Source organism: Pararge aegeria, chromosome 24, assembly GCF_905163445.1.
Source record: "Pararge aegeria chromosome 24, ilParAegt1.1, whole genome shotgun sequence".
Taxonomy (NCBI): Eukaryota; Metazoa; Arthropoda; class Insecta; order Lepidoptera; family Nymphalidae; genus Pararge; species Pararge aegeria.
Genome location: NC_053203.1, coordinates 3908009 through 3925479, shown reverse-complemented (window position 1 = coordinate 3925479; position 17471 = coordinate 3908009). Strand labels below are relative to the sequence as shown.

The 17471-nt window shown below is 37.8% G+C and overlaps 1 protein-coding gene across 2 annotated transcripts; it reads left to right on the top strand.

Annotated features, from left to right (window-relative positions):
- The first annotated feature begins 2445 nt into the window (after positions 1-2445).
- LOC120634564 (two pore potassium channel protein sup-9-like) lies at positions 2446-16728 on the top strand. 2 transcript variants are annotated; one of them, XM_039905263.1, is made up of 9 exons: positions 2446-2951; positions 5273-5898; positions 7419-7574; positions 8783-8909; positions 10296-10486; positions 11275-11462; positions 13517-13631; positions 14071-14158; positions 15047-16728. In XM_039905263.1, exons 2-9 carry the CDS (start codon positions 5772-5774, stop codon positions 15795-15797), a joined length of 1743 nt encoding a protein of 580 aa, XP_039761197.1. In that variant the 5' UTR covers positions 2446-2951; positions 5273-5771; the 3' UTR covers positions 15798-16728. The 2 variants fall into 2 exon arrangements, with proteins under 2 accessions (XP_039761197.1, XP_039761196.1); XM_039905262.1 differs by lacking the exons at positions 8783-8909; positions 10296-10486 and having other exon boundaries at positions 2446-2604; positions 2856-2951.
- The last annotated feature ends 743 nt before the right edge of the window (positions 16729-17471 follow it).

Below are 17471 nucleotides of genomic sequence, written 5' to 3'. Positions count from 1 at the left end.
CTCTTCAGTTTTAAAACAGTCAGATTAACGTCGAACTGAGCCGAGGCCCGAGTCCTCGAAGGACTCGGGCCTCGGCTCAGTTCAGCTCAGCTCGGCTCAGCTCAAGGCACCCTCGGTGGTTATCGGCAAGAGATACCTCACGGACCACGGTGTCTTAGTCGTTATCTAGATTCTCTCTCTTGAAATACCTATTCAATACTAATATAATTTTAGATGACCTCTCTGACGCAAGGAGCGCTGTGGTTAAAGTAGGAGGTTCTTAGTTCAATCTCCGTCGAGGGCTAATTGGGAATTCATAATTCTTCAATTTTCTCTGGATTTTAGTTCCGATACGAAATCGCATAGAAACCGTTTGGGGGTATGGCAGTGTTATATAACTGTCATACCCCTAACAGTTTAACCTATTACTAAATCAAACTGCATCATCACTTACAATCAAGTGAGAATGCGGTTAAGTGGTAACTTGTACCAAAAAATATAACTTAACTTAACCTACCCCGATCAGTTAATACCAGGACTTCATGATCCGTAAGAGACATGACAGCCATTCACTGGGTGAACGACAAACAAATTGTTGGTATGCCGTAAACTTGTTCCTAAATAATAGGCCAATGAGTATCAGTCATGACATTCGTTCGGTAACTAGCGCTTGGCCAGCAAAATTTAATCTTAGTACAAGATTACAAGATTTTCTTGCTCGCAATAGTTAAGTCGTTTTCCAGTATTAAACTCTGTTTTGTCAAAGTAAAGTGGGCCTCATGTCTCTCAGCTTAAAGTCGCAAATCCTCTTCTGACTTTTGTTTCCCTAATGGAAACATTAGATTTTTGTTACCAGAGCCAAATAATTGTAGGCGAATTAGAGCTTTAATACAATATTGATAAGATCCATTTTACTCCAATGTTCAAGTATTTCCATAATCGAAAACAACACCTCGATTGCGAGCGAGAAATGTTGTACTAAAGCTGTAGCAACATGGCGGCAGGCGAGATGGTAGGGGGCCTAGACCTTTCTCTCAAGTTCTGGGTCACGCCGGTTTACTTATGTAATATTTGTATTACCTATGTTTACGTTTGGCGATAAATGCTTTTGTACACCGTTTAAAACGCTGATAAGCATGATGATCTTTGGCGTCTGTAAAATCAAATAAGTTAGGATAATCTAGAATAATCTATATTCTTTTTATGATATATTTCATCCCCGGAAAATGAGGCGGTATTTTTGAAACCCAAAATAAACCGGGCACCAGCTACGGGTATTTTCTTGGAATCTACGCATTGAGATACATATCTTTCGACACCAAACTTTACACTCGGTGTAATAAGCTGAGGGGAAGCCAACGAAACCCAAATTATTAAAATCGGTCCGATTCGGATTTCATAAAACTGGAACATTGGTACATACATGCATACATAGACTATTTAACACATTACCCTTCTGTAGTCCGGTAAATAAACTATCTTGCAATTAACAAAAAAATATCTAACAAATAAAGTATATTATAACTCGATTTGGAAAAGCCTAAATTATAATTTTCTTACCCAATTTTGTATTTATACTTACATAATAAGCTTTACCTGTTTATACCTCCTTTCGTACCTAGTCAATCTACCCACTACTAACGTAATATAATCATATCCGTTTGACCTAGATAATAATATCTATGACCTATCACCAGCGTGAAAGCTAGCCCTTAACTGGCTTTCCCTTTACGGATTGCTGGTCAAGCTAGGGGTGACAACGAGGAAAAACTAGATTAATAATACGTTTAGATTTCGCGATTATACGACAAAGTTGCTTACCGTATCAAGCAACATAATGTATGTTGCTTGATACAATAGGGTGCTGATTATATTTTTGTTATAGCCATAATATTAAACTTTTAGTATATTTTTCAGAAGAATGGAGAAAGCTTTGAAGCAACCCTAACCTTCAGGTTTGCGAAATTCGAATTACGTTCCAATCTTTGGTGAGCCATAAACTTAAATAATAAAGATCATTTTTAAATTGTATATCGTACATTACGCAAGGCATTATGAGGATAAAAAATAAAAATTAAATGAAACCCATTTTCTTCTAAGCTTTATAACGCCATCTATGTAGCTGTATTGGTACTATTTGGTCATCTTGTGGTCAGTTTGTGTGATACCTCTACACTCCATAGTGATACGGTAGAAGAGGGTTAAAGTCACGTTAAAGCAACGCCACCTGTGTAGCTTTATCAAAACTTCTTTAATAGCAAACTTCTAATGTTTTACTATTTTGCATTGAATTAAGTGAATAGTAATTGGAATTTATAGTGTATTCTATTCGAAACTATTTTAATCATCACGCAAAAATTTTTACGTTAGCGTATTAAAGCTTTTGTTATTTTATACTGGCAACTTATGAAATGCAGTTCATAAAATCATTTTTTCGAACTGGTCACCCAGTAGGTCAATCAAGGAAGTGCAGGGAATCTGCTGGCCAAAATTATTGTTTTCTATTTTAATTTTTCAATGAAATGCCATTAGTTATTTCGTTCAGCCCCTTGGCGAGATGATACCGAGATGAATGTGTGGATGTGTGGGGCGAGGGAACATAATATTCGCAGGACAAAAAAACAGGTGTGACAGCAGGAAAATACCGCATAGAAGACCCGAATCGAAAAAATTAAATTGGTTCCTTAATTAAAAATTTACGCTCAGTAGATTTTTCGGCGCGTTGTGTGAGCTGAGTGAAAAAGTTACTGGTGTTTAATTGAGCGTTTTTTTAATATGAATAAAATAATTTAATGTTCTTAACATTTGACCCACTTTACTAAGCTTTGTAGGTTGACCTATTGGAAGTGAATGACTAAGCGAGATGTTATTTTTAGGATGAATCTTTGCAGTTAATTAAATATTTATAGATGACTTTCGCAGTGCACAATTACAGTTACTATGGATATGATTTTTTTTCTGATTGAAGTATGGTAAGTGCCTTTGTTTGGCTGACAAAAATGCTACTATTTTTAAGATATATCTAGGCATTTCTCCAATATTAGTAAACGGTATTACGTTGTTACTTCCTAATTATTGTCTATAATTATTGTTATAAAACTTACATTTATTTAAATCAGTAAATAACCTTGGCAGTCTGTCAATTATATTTATTCAAGTTTCAGTGGTGGATCTATTTCATCAAAAAAGTTAATATTAAAAAAACGTTTCAAATATTAAGTACAGCAAATAGGAAAAGGAGGTTTGTTTACAATTAGCTGTGCAATTTTCTTAGATTCATTGAGAAAATAATTGAGGTAATCATCTGAAAACTTGAATCAACATGAACTATACAGGCTTGCCTAGTGTGGGTATAAATGAAATATTGTGCTACAGTACTTTTATAAAGTGGGTTAATAACCAAACTTTTGATAGCTATAAATTCATATTTGCCAGATATTTTATTAAATTGACATTGAGTTGTGGGTATTTTGATATAAATACAACTGTATTATTGATACAATTCAGTCCTACATGGACTTGAACATATTGTCTTAGTTGTTTATGAATTGTTAAATTTCTCAGTGTTATTATAAAGTGATTTTTCATAAGCAGTTTTTTTCATTGTTCAACCATTCAAATACAAATAGCAAACGAGGGGCCAGTAGCCCAGTTTGCTGTATCCTGGTTTTGTCAACCCAGGACAAATGAGAAACCTAATACTTACTGATAAAATGACAATTCGGTCTTGACACCATTGCATATAATGCATTGATGTATGTCTGACTACCAAGAGATTTGAATTCTTAGTTTATTATTAATGTTTGAATCTATATTTAATAATTGAATTTATTATTGTGACTGTTGATCAAGTCTGTTAAAGTAAGACAGTTTAACAGGTTTGTATAGATTGTGATGTTTCTGATGACAACATGAATTTCCTCAGTACATGTTTCATTTATCAGTTCAGTTAGTTAAGGTATTATTTCACCTCTATAAGAGAAAAAAAATTCAATGCCTCTTAAAGAACCTGTATAAATAGACAATTTAAAAAGCTTTTTAATATCTTGAGATCCTGTGGTTAAAAGTTTAAGGCATTAAATATTGACAATATTTTCTCCTTCAGACTTCAATATGCCTCACACACAAAATTATGCCTAAAGAAAACTTTATTCAAAGTCAAAAGTCAAAAATATCTTTATTCAAGTAGGCCCATATTTATGCAACCTAGTATATTGCACTGTAAGTTTATTCTTACTTCTAATGTTTAAATTATTGCAGTCACATTTTTCTTAAATTTAGAAATGTTTTTATGAACGTACATTAAATTTTCAAATATGTACTGACTATACACTGTCATTATTTTAAAATCTTTAAATTTATCTCTCAATGACTCTCGGACCCATTTTGTAGATCGAATGAACAGCCCTCTTCTGCAGCACGAAAATAGTGCTAATATTTTTATTCTTAATAATGAATTAAAATTTTGTAGGTTATTCCTTGTATACAAAAATTGTTCACTTGCATTATCTTAGTGACTTGACACGTGTACAGCAAAGGTCCCAAAATTTCTTACTCATATAGATCTTGTGCCATGTTTTTATTGGACTTACCTTTTTTCACATGGACCAATTTTATTTCTTCGTCACTCTTCTGGGTTGGAGCTACTTCTCCGCAAATATGATTTTATCATTTATTTATTTATTTTTACATCTTGTTAGTAAGGCAGGCCTACTTACACTTACTAGACGGTACTACATGATTTATGGATAAATATTAACACAAATAAATGAAAAGAGAGCTTAAAAATTGTAAAAGACATGATATTAATATAGTGTAATGTAGTGGTACTCTGGGAATATTGAAATAAAGGTCATTCAATATTCTCGGAGTACCTCAACAATTTATGGAACAATGCTGTCCACCCGTCATGGAATAGGTCCCATTGAGCATTGCTATCCAAGAGTACATTGAATGGCGAAAATGAATGCTGTATACATGCTATATCATGTATAAAGTTATTCTATAACTTTTTTTATAAAGCCAATATTTACCCATGATTGTGTCAGATAAGATTGTAAGGCTGTAAGACTGATTAAGGCTGTGGTCTGCGTGGCTAGCATGAGCAGGAAACTTTTCTCCAAAGGACAGAAAGGACAAAACATATATTTTCTCCCACAGTTTTGTTTTGTGTGTGGATGTAATCGGGGGATAAAATTTTGCCTCCTGCATATGCTAGCTAGGTTTGGATTATATATGCTAACTATTATACTGTTACCTACTTTGTTACTATTATATTGTATTTTTTTTTCAGGTGCAACTAGTACTAGAAAATTCCTAACAAAGAAATAACGAAATACAAAAAAAAAAAAAAAACTACCTACTCAAGAAATGTAAATATCAAGAGCAGCATGATTGGAACAATTATTGAGGGATCAATTTATCAATAGACATCCTTTTATAAATAGTAACTTCCGCACTAATAAAACTAAAAGAACGAAAACCTTGGAACATGTTTAATGTAACAATTTTTTAAATGTAACATTAGATTTCCTAAACTAGAAAAATTAACATTAAAAGGACTAAAATATCAGTATCCAGAACATGTTTGTCGTAAACAATTTTTTTAACTTCTCATAATCGCTGAACTTAGATGTAGAATAAAGAAGTTGTTTCAAGAATGGAAGGGGTAGTTGTTTTTGTATGAAAATGCTCTATAGCATATTATGGAGAGTTTGCGAGAGAGAATATTATTTTGAGACTATAGCGGGGTGTATGAGGGCCTTATGCCCGAAGGCGGTACATAGTCAGTAATGAAGAAGCAAAATGTACGCACTCTATCGTTAATTGTGTGCACATTCACTTATCTACTCGTCGGAGCGGCCGTTTTTGACGCCCTAGAGTCTACTACTGAGAGGAACAGATTTGAAGTTTTACAAGGTAAGCTTTGGACATAATTCATATTCATATACTACGACAACGCACACATTGTCATCCAGCCCCAAAGTATGTGTAGCTTGTGCTGTGGGTACTGAGATGACTGATGAATTTTTTTATGAATAATATACATAAATACTTATAATATACATATAAACACCCAGACACTGAAAAACATTCATGCTCATCACACAAACATTTTCCAGCTGTAGGAATCGAACCCACAGCCTTTGACTCAGAAAGCAGGGTCGCTGCACAATGCGCCAATCGTCCGTCAATTGGACATAGTAGCTGCACTAACCTTTTAAAACACAGATCTCCTGAAATAGAAGGCCTACTTCCCCATCATCATCATCACCACCATCAACACCATCATCACTATCATCATCATCATCACTATCATCATCACCATCATCACCATAATCATTACCATCATCACAATCATCACTATCATCATCGTCATCATCATCACTATCATCATCGTCATCATCATCATCATCATCATCATCATCATCATCATCATATCAACCCAATACCGGCCCACAACAAGGCACGGATCTCTTCCTACAATGAAAATGCTTCCCCATCAGTGGGACATAACTAGGCTGATGATCACAGAAAAAATTTAATATTGTACTACTTTAAAGCATTGTAAACAGTGGCGTGCATAGAGGGTATGCACAGTGTATACAGATGATATAACATGAAGAAAATCTCCAGTAAGAGCTATAAAAAACTTAAGTATAGGCATTGTAAGTGTTATAAAAAGCCTACCCTTAGGTATTTATAACTCGTAGGTACTGGGGGTTTTCTTTATTTAAATCGTCTGCATACCCTGTGCATACCCTCTATGCACGTCAGTGATTGTAAATTGAGTTCATCCTAGGAAGTATTTCCGCCATGCTTAAGGATTGCATCATGCATGCAGCATTACTGTCCGGTCTGAAGGAGGTGTTTGCCGGTGTAATTACAGGCTCATGGGCTAAACTCCTACAACTCATATTAATGGCCCTCGCATACGCAAAGGATTGCTCTGTTTTCAGATTGCCATCACGTTGGCCAACTATTACTACGTTACTATTAAAACAAGCATAGTACAAAGCTAGGATTCTATTTTCTATTGAATATTTTCTTCGTTAGAAGCCATTGATCTTATAAAAATGCCCTTGTCGTACGTTCGCTACTCATGAACCCAGTGAGGGTCTTCCCAGCCCCGCACGGTTCCTTTGTCTAGACTTTAGTCGGACCTCTGCGTGCCTGTTGATCGTAAAATGAACTTTGGCAGATTAAAATAATATAAATTTCAGGTTTTTTTTAATAACCTTAAATGATATGATAATACAAACACTATTTTGTGTTTGTATATGAGTTCCCTAGTGAAAATATTAATTGGTGAATGGTAAATGTATGCCTAGGAAGTTCTTTGATTGGGCGCTATTTAGAAATTGCGTTGTCCTTTGTTAGTCAAAATGGCCATAAGTCTTTGATTCTCAATCTCTCATTTTGTCTTATTCCCTTTGCAGCAATCGAAGGCATGATTAAAGAGAAATACAACATAACAGAGGAGGACTTCCGCGTGATGGAGACTGTGGTGCTCAAGTCGGAGCCGCACAAAGCTGGTCAGCAGTGGAAGTTCACTGGAGCCTTCTACTATGCTACCACTGTACTGACCACTATTGGTAAGTGCAATTGTTCAATATAACTTTAGGTACCTGTTATAGGCTTAAAAAAGTTTTCTTGATCGATTTCGACCAGGGTGGTCAATGTCTAGACAATAATTATATCTCCAGTGTAGTTGGAAGTAAATCTCTAACCTCGCCTGCCGTATGTCTCTGGTGCACTCTCAATTCCCGAACTCGTATGTCCCGGGAGCAGATATGGAATTTATAATTTCAGATTTTTTTCTGGTGTGGGAGGCTTCCGTCCTGGCTTGATACCTTCTTCCTGAAAAAGACATGATGCCAAAGCTATCTAGCGTTTCGGTACGATACAGCGTAGAAACCAATTATGGATTTAATATAACTTCTATTGTCCTAACAGCTGACCAATAGCTAAATGAAAGTGCCAGAAGCTGTCGTATTTGTTTGAATGGTATTTGTTTATTCTCCTCAAGGTATATTATGTTTCCATTAGTAGTCGTCGAGCTTTTAATGATCTAGCTCGTCCAGAGAAGTACTGCCGCCAAGCAGCATTGAGCTCGTCAAACAGCACTGCTGTGTTCCGATCTTAAAGGTGGTTGTGGTGGTTGAAAATATGTTAAGCCTCATGTGCCTACTGCACATGAGGCTTAACATATTTTCACTGTCTCTTGACGGTTTTGTCTTGTACCAGTTGCGCCCAGGTGCTGATGCATCTAGCTTTATTGTCTGTGCAACAAATTCGGGTGTACCAACGCTGAATTTTTAACTTGATGTCGCCGATCCGGAAAATTCACCCCTTTATGGTTTTCCGCGGTTTTGAGATATTTGCGCCCAGCTATTTTGGCATCTGGCTTTCTATTGTCTGTACTATAAGTCGGGGTCTACCAACGCTGCATTTTTTAGTTCAAGGTCACCGCTCTGGAAATTCCGCCTATTGCTGGATTTCCTCGGTCTTGAGATAGTTGCGCCCAGCTGTTTTTGCATCTTGCTTTATTTTGTCTGTGCATTCAGTTGGAGTCTACCAACGCTGCATTTTCAAGTTCGAGGTCGCCGCTCCGGAAACTTCACCCTTTTCTGGATTTCCTGGGTCTAGCTATGCTGCATTTTTAAGTTCGAGGTCGCCGCTCTGGAAACTTAATGCCTTTACCCTTCTTCTATTCTTCGAATGGGCCGTTTGGACGTCGCCTTAACACTTACCGCCTAATAGATGTATTACGACTTATAAATTAATAACATTTAATTTTCAGGTTATGGTCACTCGACCCCAGCGACGATCGGCGGGAAACTGTTCACGATGTTTTATGCGATCGTTGGTATCCCATTAGGGCTTATAATGTTTCAAAGTATTGGCGAAAGGGTTAATCGACTTAGCAGGTGAACTGTTGTCACTATTATTTTCCTTTTTTTTCGCCTTTGGTTTGTGAATTTTGGTTTCTGTGACAGTATATTTTTATTTTTCGAGATTCTGTGCTTTTTTTTGGTCGTTATTATATTATTGTGGTTGTTCTGTTGCGATAACTTATTTTAGTGTCCTTTTTATTTTCGTCTTAGATTTTTGAATTATGGTTTCTACTTTTATTCTAAGTTTTGTTGTTGTTGCATTTCATTTTCTGTTCCGCGGAAATTCTTTAGAATATTTCAAATGGTTCTAGCAGGGCTAGCACGGGCAGGAGAAATAAATAAATAAATAAATAAAAATTATTTTCACTTCTGCGCCAATGCTCTGAGATTTGAAAAGCTGTGGGAGAAGGCAAGTTTTTATCCTTTCTCCGTGGAGATAATTGTTTCCTGCCCATGGTAGCCGTGCGGGGGTTCCCAAACTTATTAAACAAACGCGCACTTACAAATTAAGAATGTATATATATATATATATATATATATATATAATTACTTAAATACTTAATACTTAAAACTTGTACCTCACCAACGGGATTGCTGAGCTTGGTGATCTCCACCCAATTTATCCATGTGGGACAAGCCCGTGACACCGCTGCGCAAAAACTATCAAAAAATTATGTTTCTTGATATATTATGAAAATTAAGCTTAATTTGCTATACGAAAAGCAGGAGAATCTGTATGGTGTTATTTATAATTTCTTCAATCCTTATACTCCACACCAAACAGATCTTCGGCAACGTACCTTCTACGCACGTTTCGTTCCGAAACCGGAGCATCTTCAGGAGATGTTGACTTTACAATGAATAATTGTTAAAGGAGATGTTGACTTTACAATTAATAATTGTTAAAGGAGATGTTGAATTTACAATGAATAATTGTTAAAGGAGATGTTGACTTTACAATGAATAATTGTTAAAGGAGATGTTGACTTTACAATGAATAATTGTTAAAGGAGATGTTGACTTTACAATGAATAATTGTTAAAGGAGATGTTGACTTTACAATGAATAATTGTTAAAGGAGATGTTGACTTTACAATGAATAATTGTTAAAGGAGATGTTGACTTTACAATTAATAATTGTTAAAGGAGATGTCGACTTAACAATTAATTATTCATCAAATTAAGCTTAATTTTCATAATATATCATGGATTTCCGCAAAGTAACGCCTGCTTCTATCCAATATATTTCTTGATTTTTTTAAAGTACAGCAAGAGTGCTTCGCGGTTGCTCTTGTGTAAATTCGGCGCGCAGGTTGGGAAACCCTGGGTTAAACAATCGTTTACATTTGAGATTCTTCTCCATTTTTAATTTCATTGATGTTCAACTTTCTTGTTTTAGTGTTCATTTTCTTGTTTTAGTGTTATTATAAAGTCAATAAAACGCGCATTGAATTGCAAGCAAACCAGTGCGTCGGAAGTTGACCTAATATGCGTTGTGACGACATTGTCTTCGTTGACCATAGCGGGCGGAGCCGCGGCGTTCTCGAAGTTTGAAGGGTGGAGCTACTTCGACAGTGTCTACTATTGCTTTATCACACTTACCACTATAGGTATGTTTGTTCCAGCAACGCCAAGCACCTAAAAAAAGAATTATTTGTTGTTGCTGAGCGCTGCTTAATAAGGTTGAAAGAATAAATAATTTACAAGATCACACATACGACGGCCGATTGGCGCAGTTTGCAGTAACCCTGCTTTCTGAGCCCAGGGCCGTGGGTTCGATTCCCACAACTGGAAAATGTTTGTGTGATGAACATGATTTGTTTGTCAGTGTCTGGGTATTTATATGTATATTCTAAGTATTTATGTATATTATTCATGAAAATATTCATCAGTCGTCTTAGTACCCATAACACAAGCTACGCTTACTTTGGGGCTAGATGGCGGTGTGTGTATTGTTGTAGTATATTTATTTATTACACGATTCAGTAAAATATTATCGATAGACGAAATTTGACTTTGACGGCCTATTGGTGCAGTTTGCAGCGATCCTGCTTTCTGAGTCCAAGGCCGTGGGTTAGATTCCCTCTACTGGAAAATACTGTTTTTCAGTGTCTGGGTGTTTATGTATATTCTAAGTACGTAGTAGGATACAAGAGCTGGCCTTATCTCGAAGTAGTGATCTCTGCCAGGCAACCTTAGAATTAGGAAAACTAAAACGAAAAACATTTTAAACATAAACACTAATACATAAACCATACTACACTAATACAAAAATAATATAGTAATATATATATATAACTTAAATATGAGTTATAGTAGATAAATAATAGTCGTCTTTACTGAGCGAGGTAATAACGTGAAACTACGTGTTAATAGGTAATCAATTTATGTATTGCAGGTTTCGGGGACATGGTGGCGTTACAAAAGGACAACGCACTAAACCGCAAACCTTCGTACGTGATGTTCGCACTGATCTTCATTCTGTTCGGGCTGGCGATAGTAGCCGCGTGCCTCAACTTGCTAGTACTGCGGTTCGTGACCATGAACACTGAAGACGAGAAGCGTGACCAACAGCAGGCCGAGCAGGTAATAACATAGTTTTCTCACTCGCACATAGGCGCTCAGCGAACCTATGAAACCGAAATAGGTGATGTTTGCGCTGAACTTAATTCTTTTAGTGCTAGAGATAATAGCCTGCTAGTACTGCGGTTGGTGTCCTTGAACACTGACGGCGAGAAGCGCGACCAACAGCAGGCCGAACAGGTAATAATATAGTTGTCTCAGACGCACATAGGCGCTCAGCGTACCTATGAGAGCGGAATAGGTGATGTTTGCACTTAACTTCATTCTGTTGGTGCTAGCGATAATAGCCTGCTAGTACTGCGGTTGGTGTCCTTGACCAACAGCAGACCGAACAGGTGATGATATAGCTGTCTCACTCGCACATAGGCTCTCAGCGAACCTATGAAACCGAAATAGGTGATGTTTGCATTGAACTTAATTATTTTGGTGTTAGCGATAATAGCCTGCTAGTACTGCGGTTGGTGTCCTTGAACACTGACGACGAGAAGCGCGACCAACAGCAGGCCGAACAGGTGATGATATAGCTGTCTCACTCGCACATAGGCGCTCAGCGAACCTATGAGACCGAAATAGGTGATGTTTGCACTGAACTTAATTATTTTGGTGCTAGCGATAATAGCCGGCTAGTACTGCGGTTGGTGTCCTTGACCAACAGCAGGCCGAACAGGTGATGATATAGCTGTCTCACTCGCACATAGGCGCTCAGCGAACCTATGAGACTGAAATAGGTTATGTTTGCATTGAACTTAATTATTTTGGTGCTAGCGATAATAGCCGGCTAGTACTGCGGTTGGTGTCCTTGACCAACAGCAGGCCGAACAGGTGATGATATAGCTGTCTCACTCGCACATAGGCGCTCAGCGAACCTATGAGACCGAAATAGGTGATGTTTGCATTGAACTTAATTATTTTGGTGCTAGCGATAATAGCCTGCTAGTACTGCGGTTGGTGTCCCTTGAACACTGACGACCAGGAGCGCGACCAACAGCAGGCCGAGCAGGTAATAATATAGTTGTCTCACTCGCACATAGACGCTCAGCGAACCTATGAAACCGAAATAGGTGAGTTTTGCACTGAACTTAATTATTTTGGTGCTAGCGATAATAGCCGGCTAGTACTGCGGTTGGTGTCCTTGACCAACAGCAGGCCGAACAGGTGATGATATAGCTGTCTCACTCGCACATAGGCGCTCAGCGAACCTATGGGACCGAAATAGGTGATGTTTGCATTGAACTTCATTTTGTTGGTACTAAGGATGATATCCTGCTAGTGCTGCGGTTCGTCACCCCGAATGCTGACCATGAGAAACGCAACCAGCAGCACGCCGAACAGGTGATGATATAGTTGTCTCACTCGCACACAGGCGCTCAGTGAGTCCGTGCGCGAAATAGGTGATGTATGCTCTGAACTTCATTCCGTTGGGCTGGCGATAGTAGCCGCGCGCCTCAACTTGCTAGTTCGGTTCGTCACCAAGAACTCGGAAGAGAAGTAACGCGCTCAAAACAGCATGGCAAGCGGGTGTAGATATAGTTGTCTCGCTTACACACATGCAATCAGCTAGTAAATGTGAGTGAAACGGGTGATGTGCTCACTGACCTTCATTCCGTTCGGATGACGATGCACATCCATGCGTACACAGAACGTGATTTCAACGAAGACTACATTTGAACTGCGATCCAGGGCTTGAAACTTGAGAATAGTATATCAAACCGCTCTTTATCTAATTTGAAGCATACATAAGAGTGGGCAGAGAAATTTAGAAAAAACGCACGCTCACGCGATTTGCTCCCTCCCCGCTGATCTGTTAACTAGGAGATTGAACACGAACGGTCAATCAACCCTGTTAACGCTCATCTAAGGACTCATATTTACGTCATGTTAACCGTTCTATTGCTGACAATGTGCATACTATTTCCATAAAAAAAAGTAATACAGTTTAAACCCTCTGTTACCCAAAACATAAACAATGGTAGAAAGATACAATGTATTGAAAGAATATAAATAAATAAATAACAAATAAAAAACATGATACGTGAAATTTAAATGTTTCAATTCAGGCTCAACAAGTGGCGGTGAGGTTAGAGGGTGACGTCATCACGGCAGACGGAGCAGTTTTGCGCGGAGTGTCAAGAGGTACCAGGTTACCTGGACCCACCAGACTTATTAGACCTGGTTAGTATTATGTACATTATTATACTATACATATACACTGGTTAGTATAATAAACATATGTTTTTTTTATTCGCATCATCTTGAGATGCAGGTGTTAAGCCTCATGTGCCTTTAATAACACCGGCAACGAAGTCCTTCATATTGTATCACAGCCAGTAGCGTGCAAACTGGACATGCTAGCAACAAGGCTGTGTTACCCTGGCCCTACATGAAGCGTAGGTACTATGCGCGTGTCTATCTTTTATCTTCAATAGGGTTGTCATAAGTAAACACTTAGAATGTTTTGAATTAGTTTGTATGTATGGAAAATTAAATATGCTTCTTTCGATTTAATATGTTTACAGGGTGATTCCTTATGAAGTATACTTATGCATGCTTCAATATTATTTCGTAATTCCGTTACACGTTGTATATCTGATTTTTTTTTTTATTTGTGCAGGTGACGCGTCCGCAATCCCGCTGTACTCGGATGACGACTATTCCCCAAGTGTGTGCAGTTGTTCATGTAACTGTTTCGGACCTAATAGGTAAGTTAAATGTTGTCGTTGTCTCATTCACAAGAATAGTTAACGTAAACGATAAAGAATTGACTCTGAGCTTGTAATTATGGGCCTCATAAGAAGGCTCAGAATCACTCAGCGGGCGATGTAGAGAGCAATGTTGGGAGTATCTCTACGTGAACAAATCAGGAATGAGGAGATCCGTAGAAGAACCAGACAGACAGTTACCGACATAGCTCAGCGAGTCGCAAATCTGAAGTGGAAATGGGTGGGGCACATAGCTCGGAGAACCGATGGACGTTGGAGTCCCAAGGTGTGGGAATAGAGACCCCGCACAGGTTAACGCAGCGTTGGTCGGCCCCCAACGAGGTGGACAGACGACCTCAAACGAGTCGCTGGAAGCAAGCGGCCCAGGACCGTGGATTTTGGAACTCCTTACAAAAGAGCTATGTCCAGCAGTGGACTTCAATCGGTTGAAGTGATGATGGTGATAGCAAAAAACCCGCTAAGTTTTATGTGGGCTTCTTAGACCAGGGCGCGTTTGGCACCTTCCTAGCTAGATAGAGATCCTAAGCCAATGTCTAATACCACTTGTGAATTCAAAACCCGACGGGAAAAATTTGGAGTTTTAAATTTTTGAGTTCTCTTACTTACCACTCTACAGACAAAGACGTGTCGCCAAACGATTTAGTTATTCCATTTGTTTCTGCATATATTAAATAAAGGTCCTAAACCACTTAAAACCCTTTTTTTTCTAAAATTAATCTAATTTTATCGTGGCGTGCCACTTGTTTACATTATTTGCTGATATAATAGGTAGGTAGAGGTTAGATGTTTATTAGGTTACAATAGGGCTGGCTGTTCTGTAAAAGTCCTTAAAAAAAAGGTTAAAAAAAAACTAATTTTATGTTTCAGGTCAATACCATATCGCGATCCACTATCGCCCGTACTGCCTACGAACATAAAACAACTGAGAGCGAAGAACTATCGCGAACTGGGCAGTATACCGCGTTATATAGAAAAATCCTCATCGAAAAACTGCTCGCAATCCCTCAGACTGAACTCAGCATCCGGCTATCTGTACATGAACGCGAAAACTAACGACTTCCAGATAGATCCCGAGGATTTCCGGGATATAGTGGCGAAAAGACGCGAACAGCTGCGCAAAGGAATGATGTCGTACGACATATCCAACGACCAATACCTGGACCCGTACAAGAATAGTTTTAATCGCGCAAGTAGTCCGCACAGCTCCTCATTATACTCTATGAACTTGCGGTCCGACAATCGATCGAACGACCCTCTCGTAGACGATTACGATTCCGAGAAATCGAGCTACGCGAAAAAGAAACTGATGAAGAATATAGCTAGGAACACTGGGAATAATAAGAAGCGTGTCGAGAACTACTTTTACGACGATGCGGTGCTGCATTTCGATGATGAATACGCTTTCGATGGATCGATTATATTCGCGAAGAGGAGAAAATCGATTGACAGGAATTGGGACGACTTCACTTGCGATCTACCTAAAACATCGATCTTTCCCGATCAACTATCGAACGATGGGAGTTATGGCTACTATTTGCCTGATGACGAGGATCAGGAGAATTATTTTGTGAATGACACACTGACATTCAACCCGCCGTCCCATCGCGCGAGTATTTAGTGAACTAATCGATTTACACCCGAAATCTATCCATCTAGTCCAAAACTTCCAGATTGAAGATTGAAAATTGAATCCCTGTGAAGCGTTTTATTAACCCACTGATTAAAACTGTATTGGGGATCGACGATGTGACGATATCAGGGCCTGAAAATCAGGATATTAGCCTACCGACAAAGCATTGTCGCCACGCGTTCCGGTACGATACCGCGTAGAAAATAATAAGGGGCTTTATAAAACTACCATTTCCCTAGCAGGTAGACTTTCTACCATCTTAAACTGCACCATCACTTACTTATTATGCAGTCGAGGGCTAACTGTGAAATGATTAAAAAAAATCGACAGTCGATTGCATGTTTCTTTCAAACAAATTGATTTGTAAACAAGATATCAAACCGCTTTTGAAACCGCTATTACTTGCTCGTAAACAAGTTTCAGAAAAATTGCAGAAGTACGCTCTATTCATGATCGAATGAGGTCAATCAACTCAGTCAACGCTCACACAGTGAAACAGTTAAAGCGAACTTTTTAACGAACGAAACCGCCATTCTCAATAATTTTATTTTCAAAGTATAGGGTATCTTATGTCTGATTTTCAAGTCCTGTTCAATATAAATCAATCGGAGATCGATTTCGATCTAGGATAAGGGATACGTTATTAATTCGAGCGTTAACAACGATGAATAGAAACCGATTTTACACGTTCCATCATACTATTTTATATTCGACGTTTGAATATGAAATTTCTCATTACCGGACAGTATAGTTTATATGAAGTTGTAAAGTCTAATTCCAAAAGTTGAGTATTTAAATGAGTTATTATGAATTTTTATTAAAGGTTGTATTTACTATAATACTAAGTGAGCGACTGTATTGAGGCCACTACAAATCTTGAAAACGGCCACTATTAATTATCTATTAAAAATTTTCCCATAAATATGTATGTTCTAAATTAACTTTTATATTATTGGTAGGCAGTAGCAAGGTTAGAATTTTTTGATTTTTATTTATCGCTTCGGATTTTTGTCGCTCACTTGGTATAAAATTCTCCCATTGAGTATTTCTAATCGCCCATTTAGTAAATTTTCGCAAACATAAATAATAACTTCTGGGTTAAGCATTCCAGCGTTAGCTTATTAGTGTTATTTTTATAGTCTTATTTTTTATTTACTTGATTTAATTCGCTCGATTTATAATATTCTATTTCAAAGTTGACTGTTGCCAGAATAATTGAATTTCCACACCACAGTAATTCATCACTACTAATGTAATAAATGCGGTAATGTGTGTTTATCCGTTTGTCCTTATATTGCGGATCAACAGAGCAACGAATTGTTGTGATTTTTTTGCATAGTTATAGTACAAGGTTCCAAGGCGATGAGATAGACTCAGAGGCGACAAATAACAAAAAATTCTGTCAAACTTGCTTTACAGCTAGGACTTGCAGACAGCTTTTAAAACAATTCTCATCTGAAAATAAATATCTAAGCGATAATGAAAACCTCAACGAAATCCGTGGTTTAGGAGTTAACGCATAAACAGACAGACGCGAAACGCGACTTTTTTAATACAATGCAGAGAAGATACACTCACTTTGAGTTTAATGATCTGTTAAAAAACTTATAGCATTAGTAGGTAAGAAGGTGTACAGTACTAAATAATATCGACCCTGCTTTC

Excerpts from the sequence above, each read along its gene's own strand:
- LOC120634564 (XM_039905263.1), top strand. The coding sequence starts at position 5,772 with ATGAAGAAGCAAAATGTACGCACTCTATCGTTAATTGTGTGCACATTC. Across the intron at positions 5,899-7,418 it reads CAGATTTGAAGTTTTACAAG|CAATCGAAGGCATGATTAAA; the intron begins GTAAGCTTTGGA and ends TTCCCTTTGCAG. Across the intron at positions 11,463-13,516 it reads ACCAACAGCAGGCCGAGCAG|GCTCAACAAGTGGCGGTGAG; the intron begins GTAATAACATAG and ends GTTTCAATTCAG.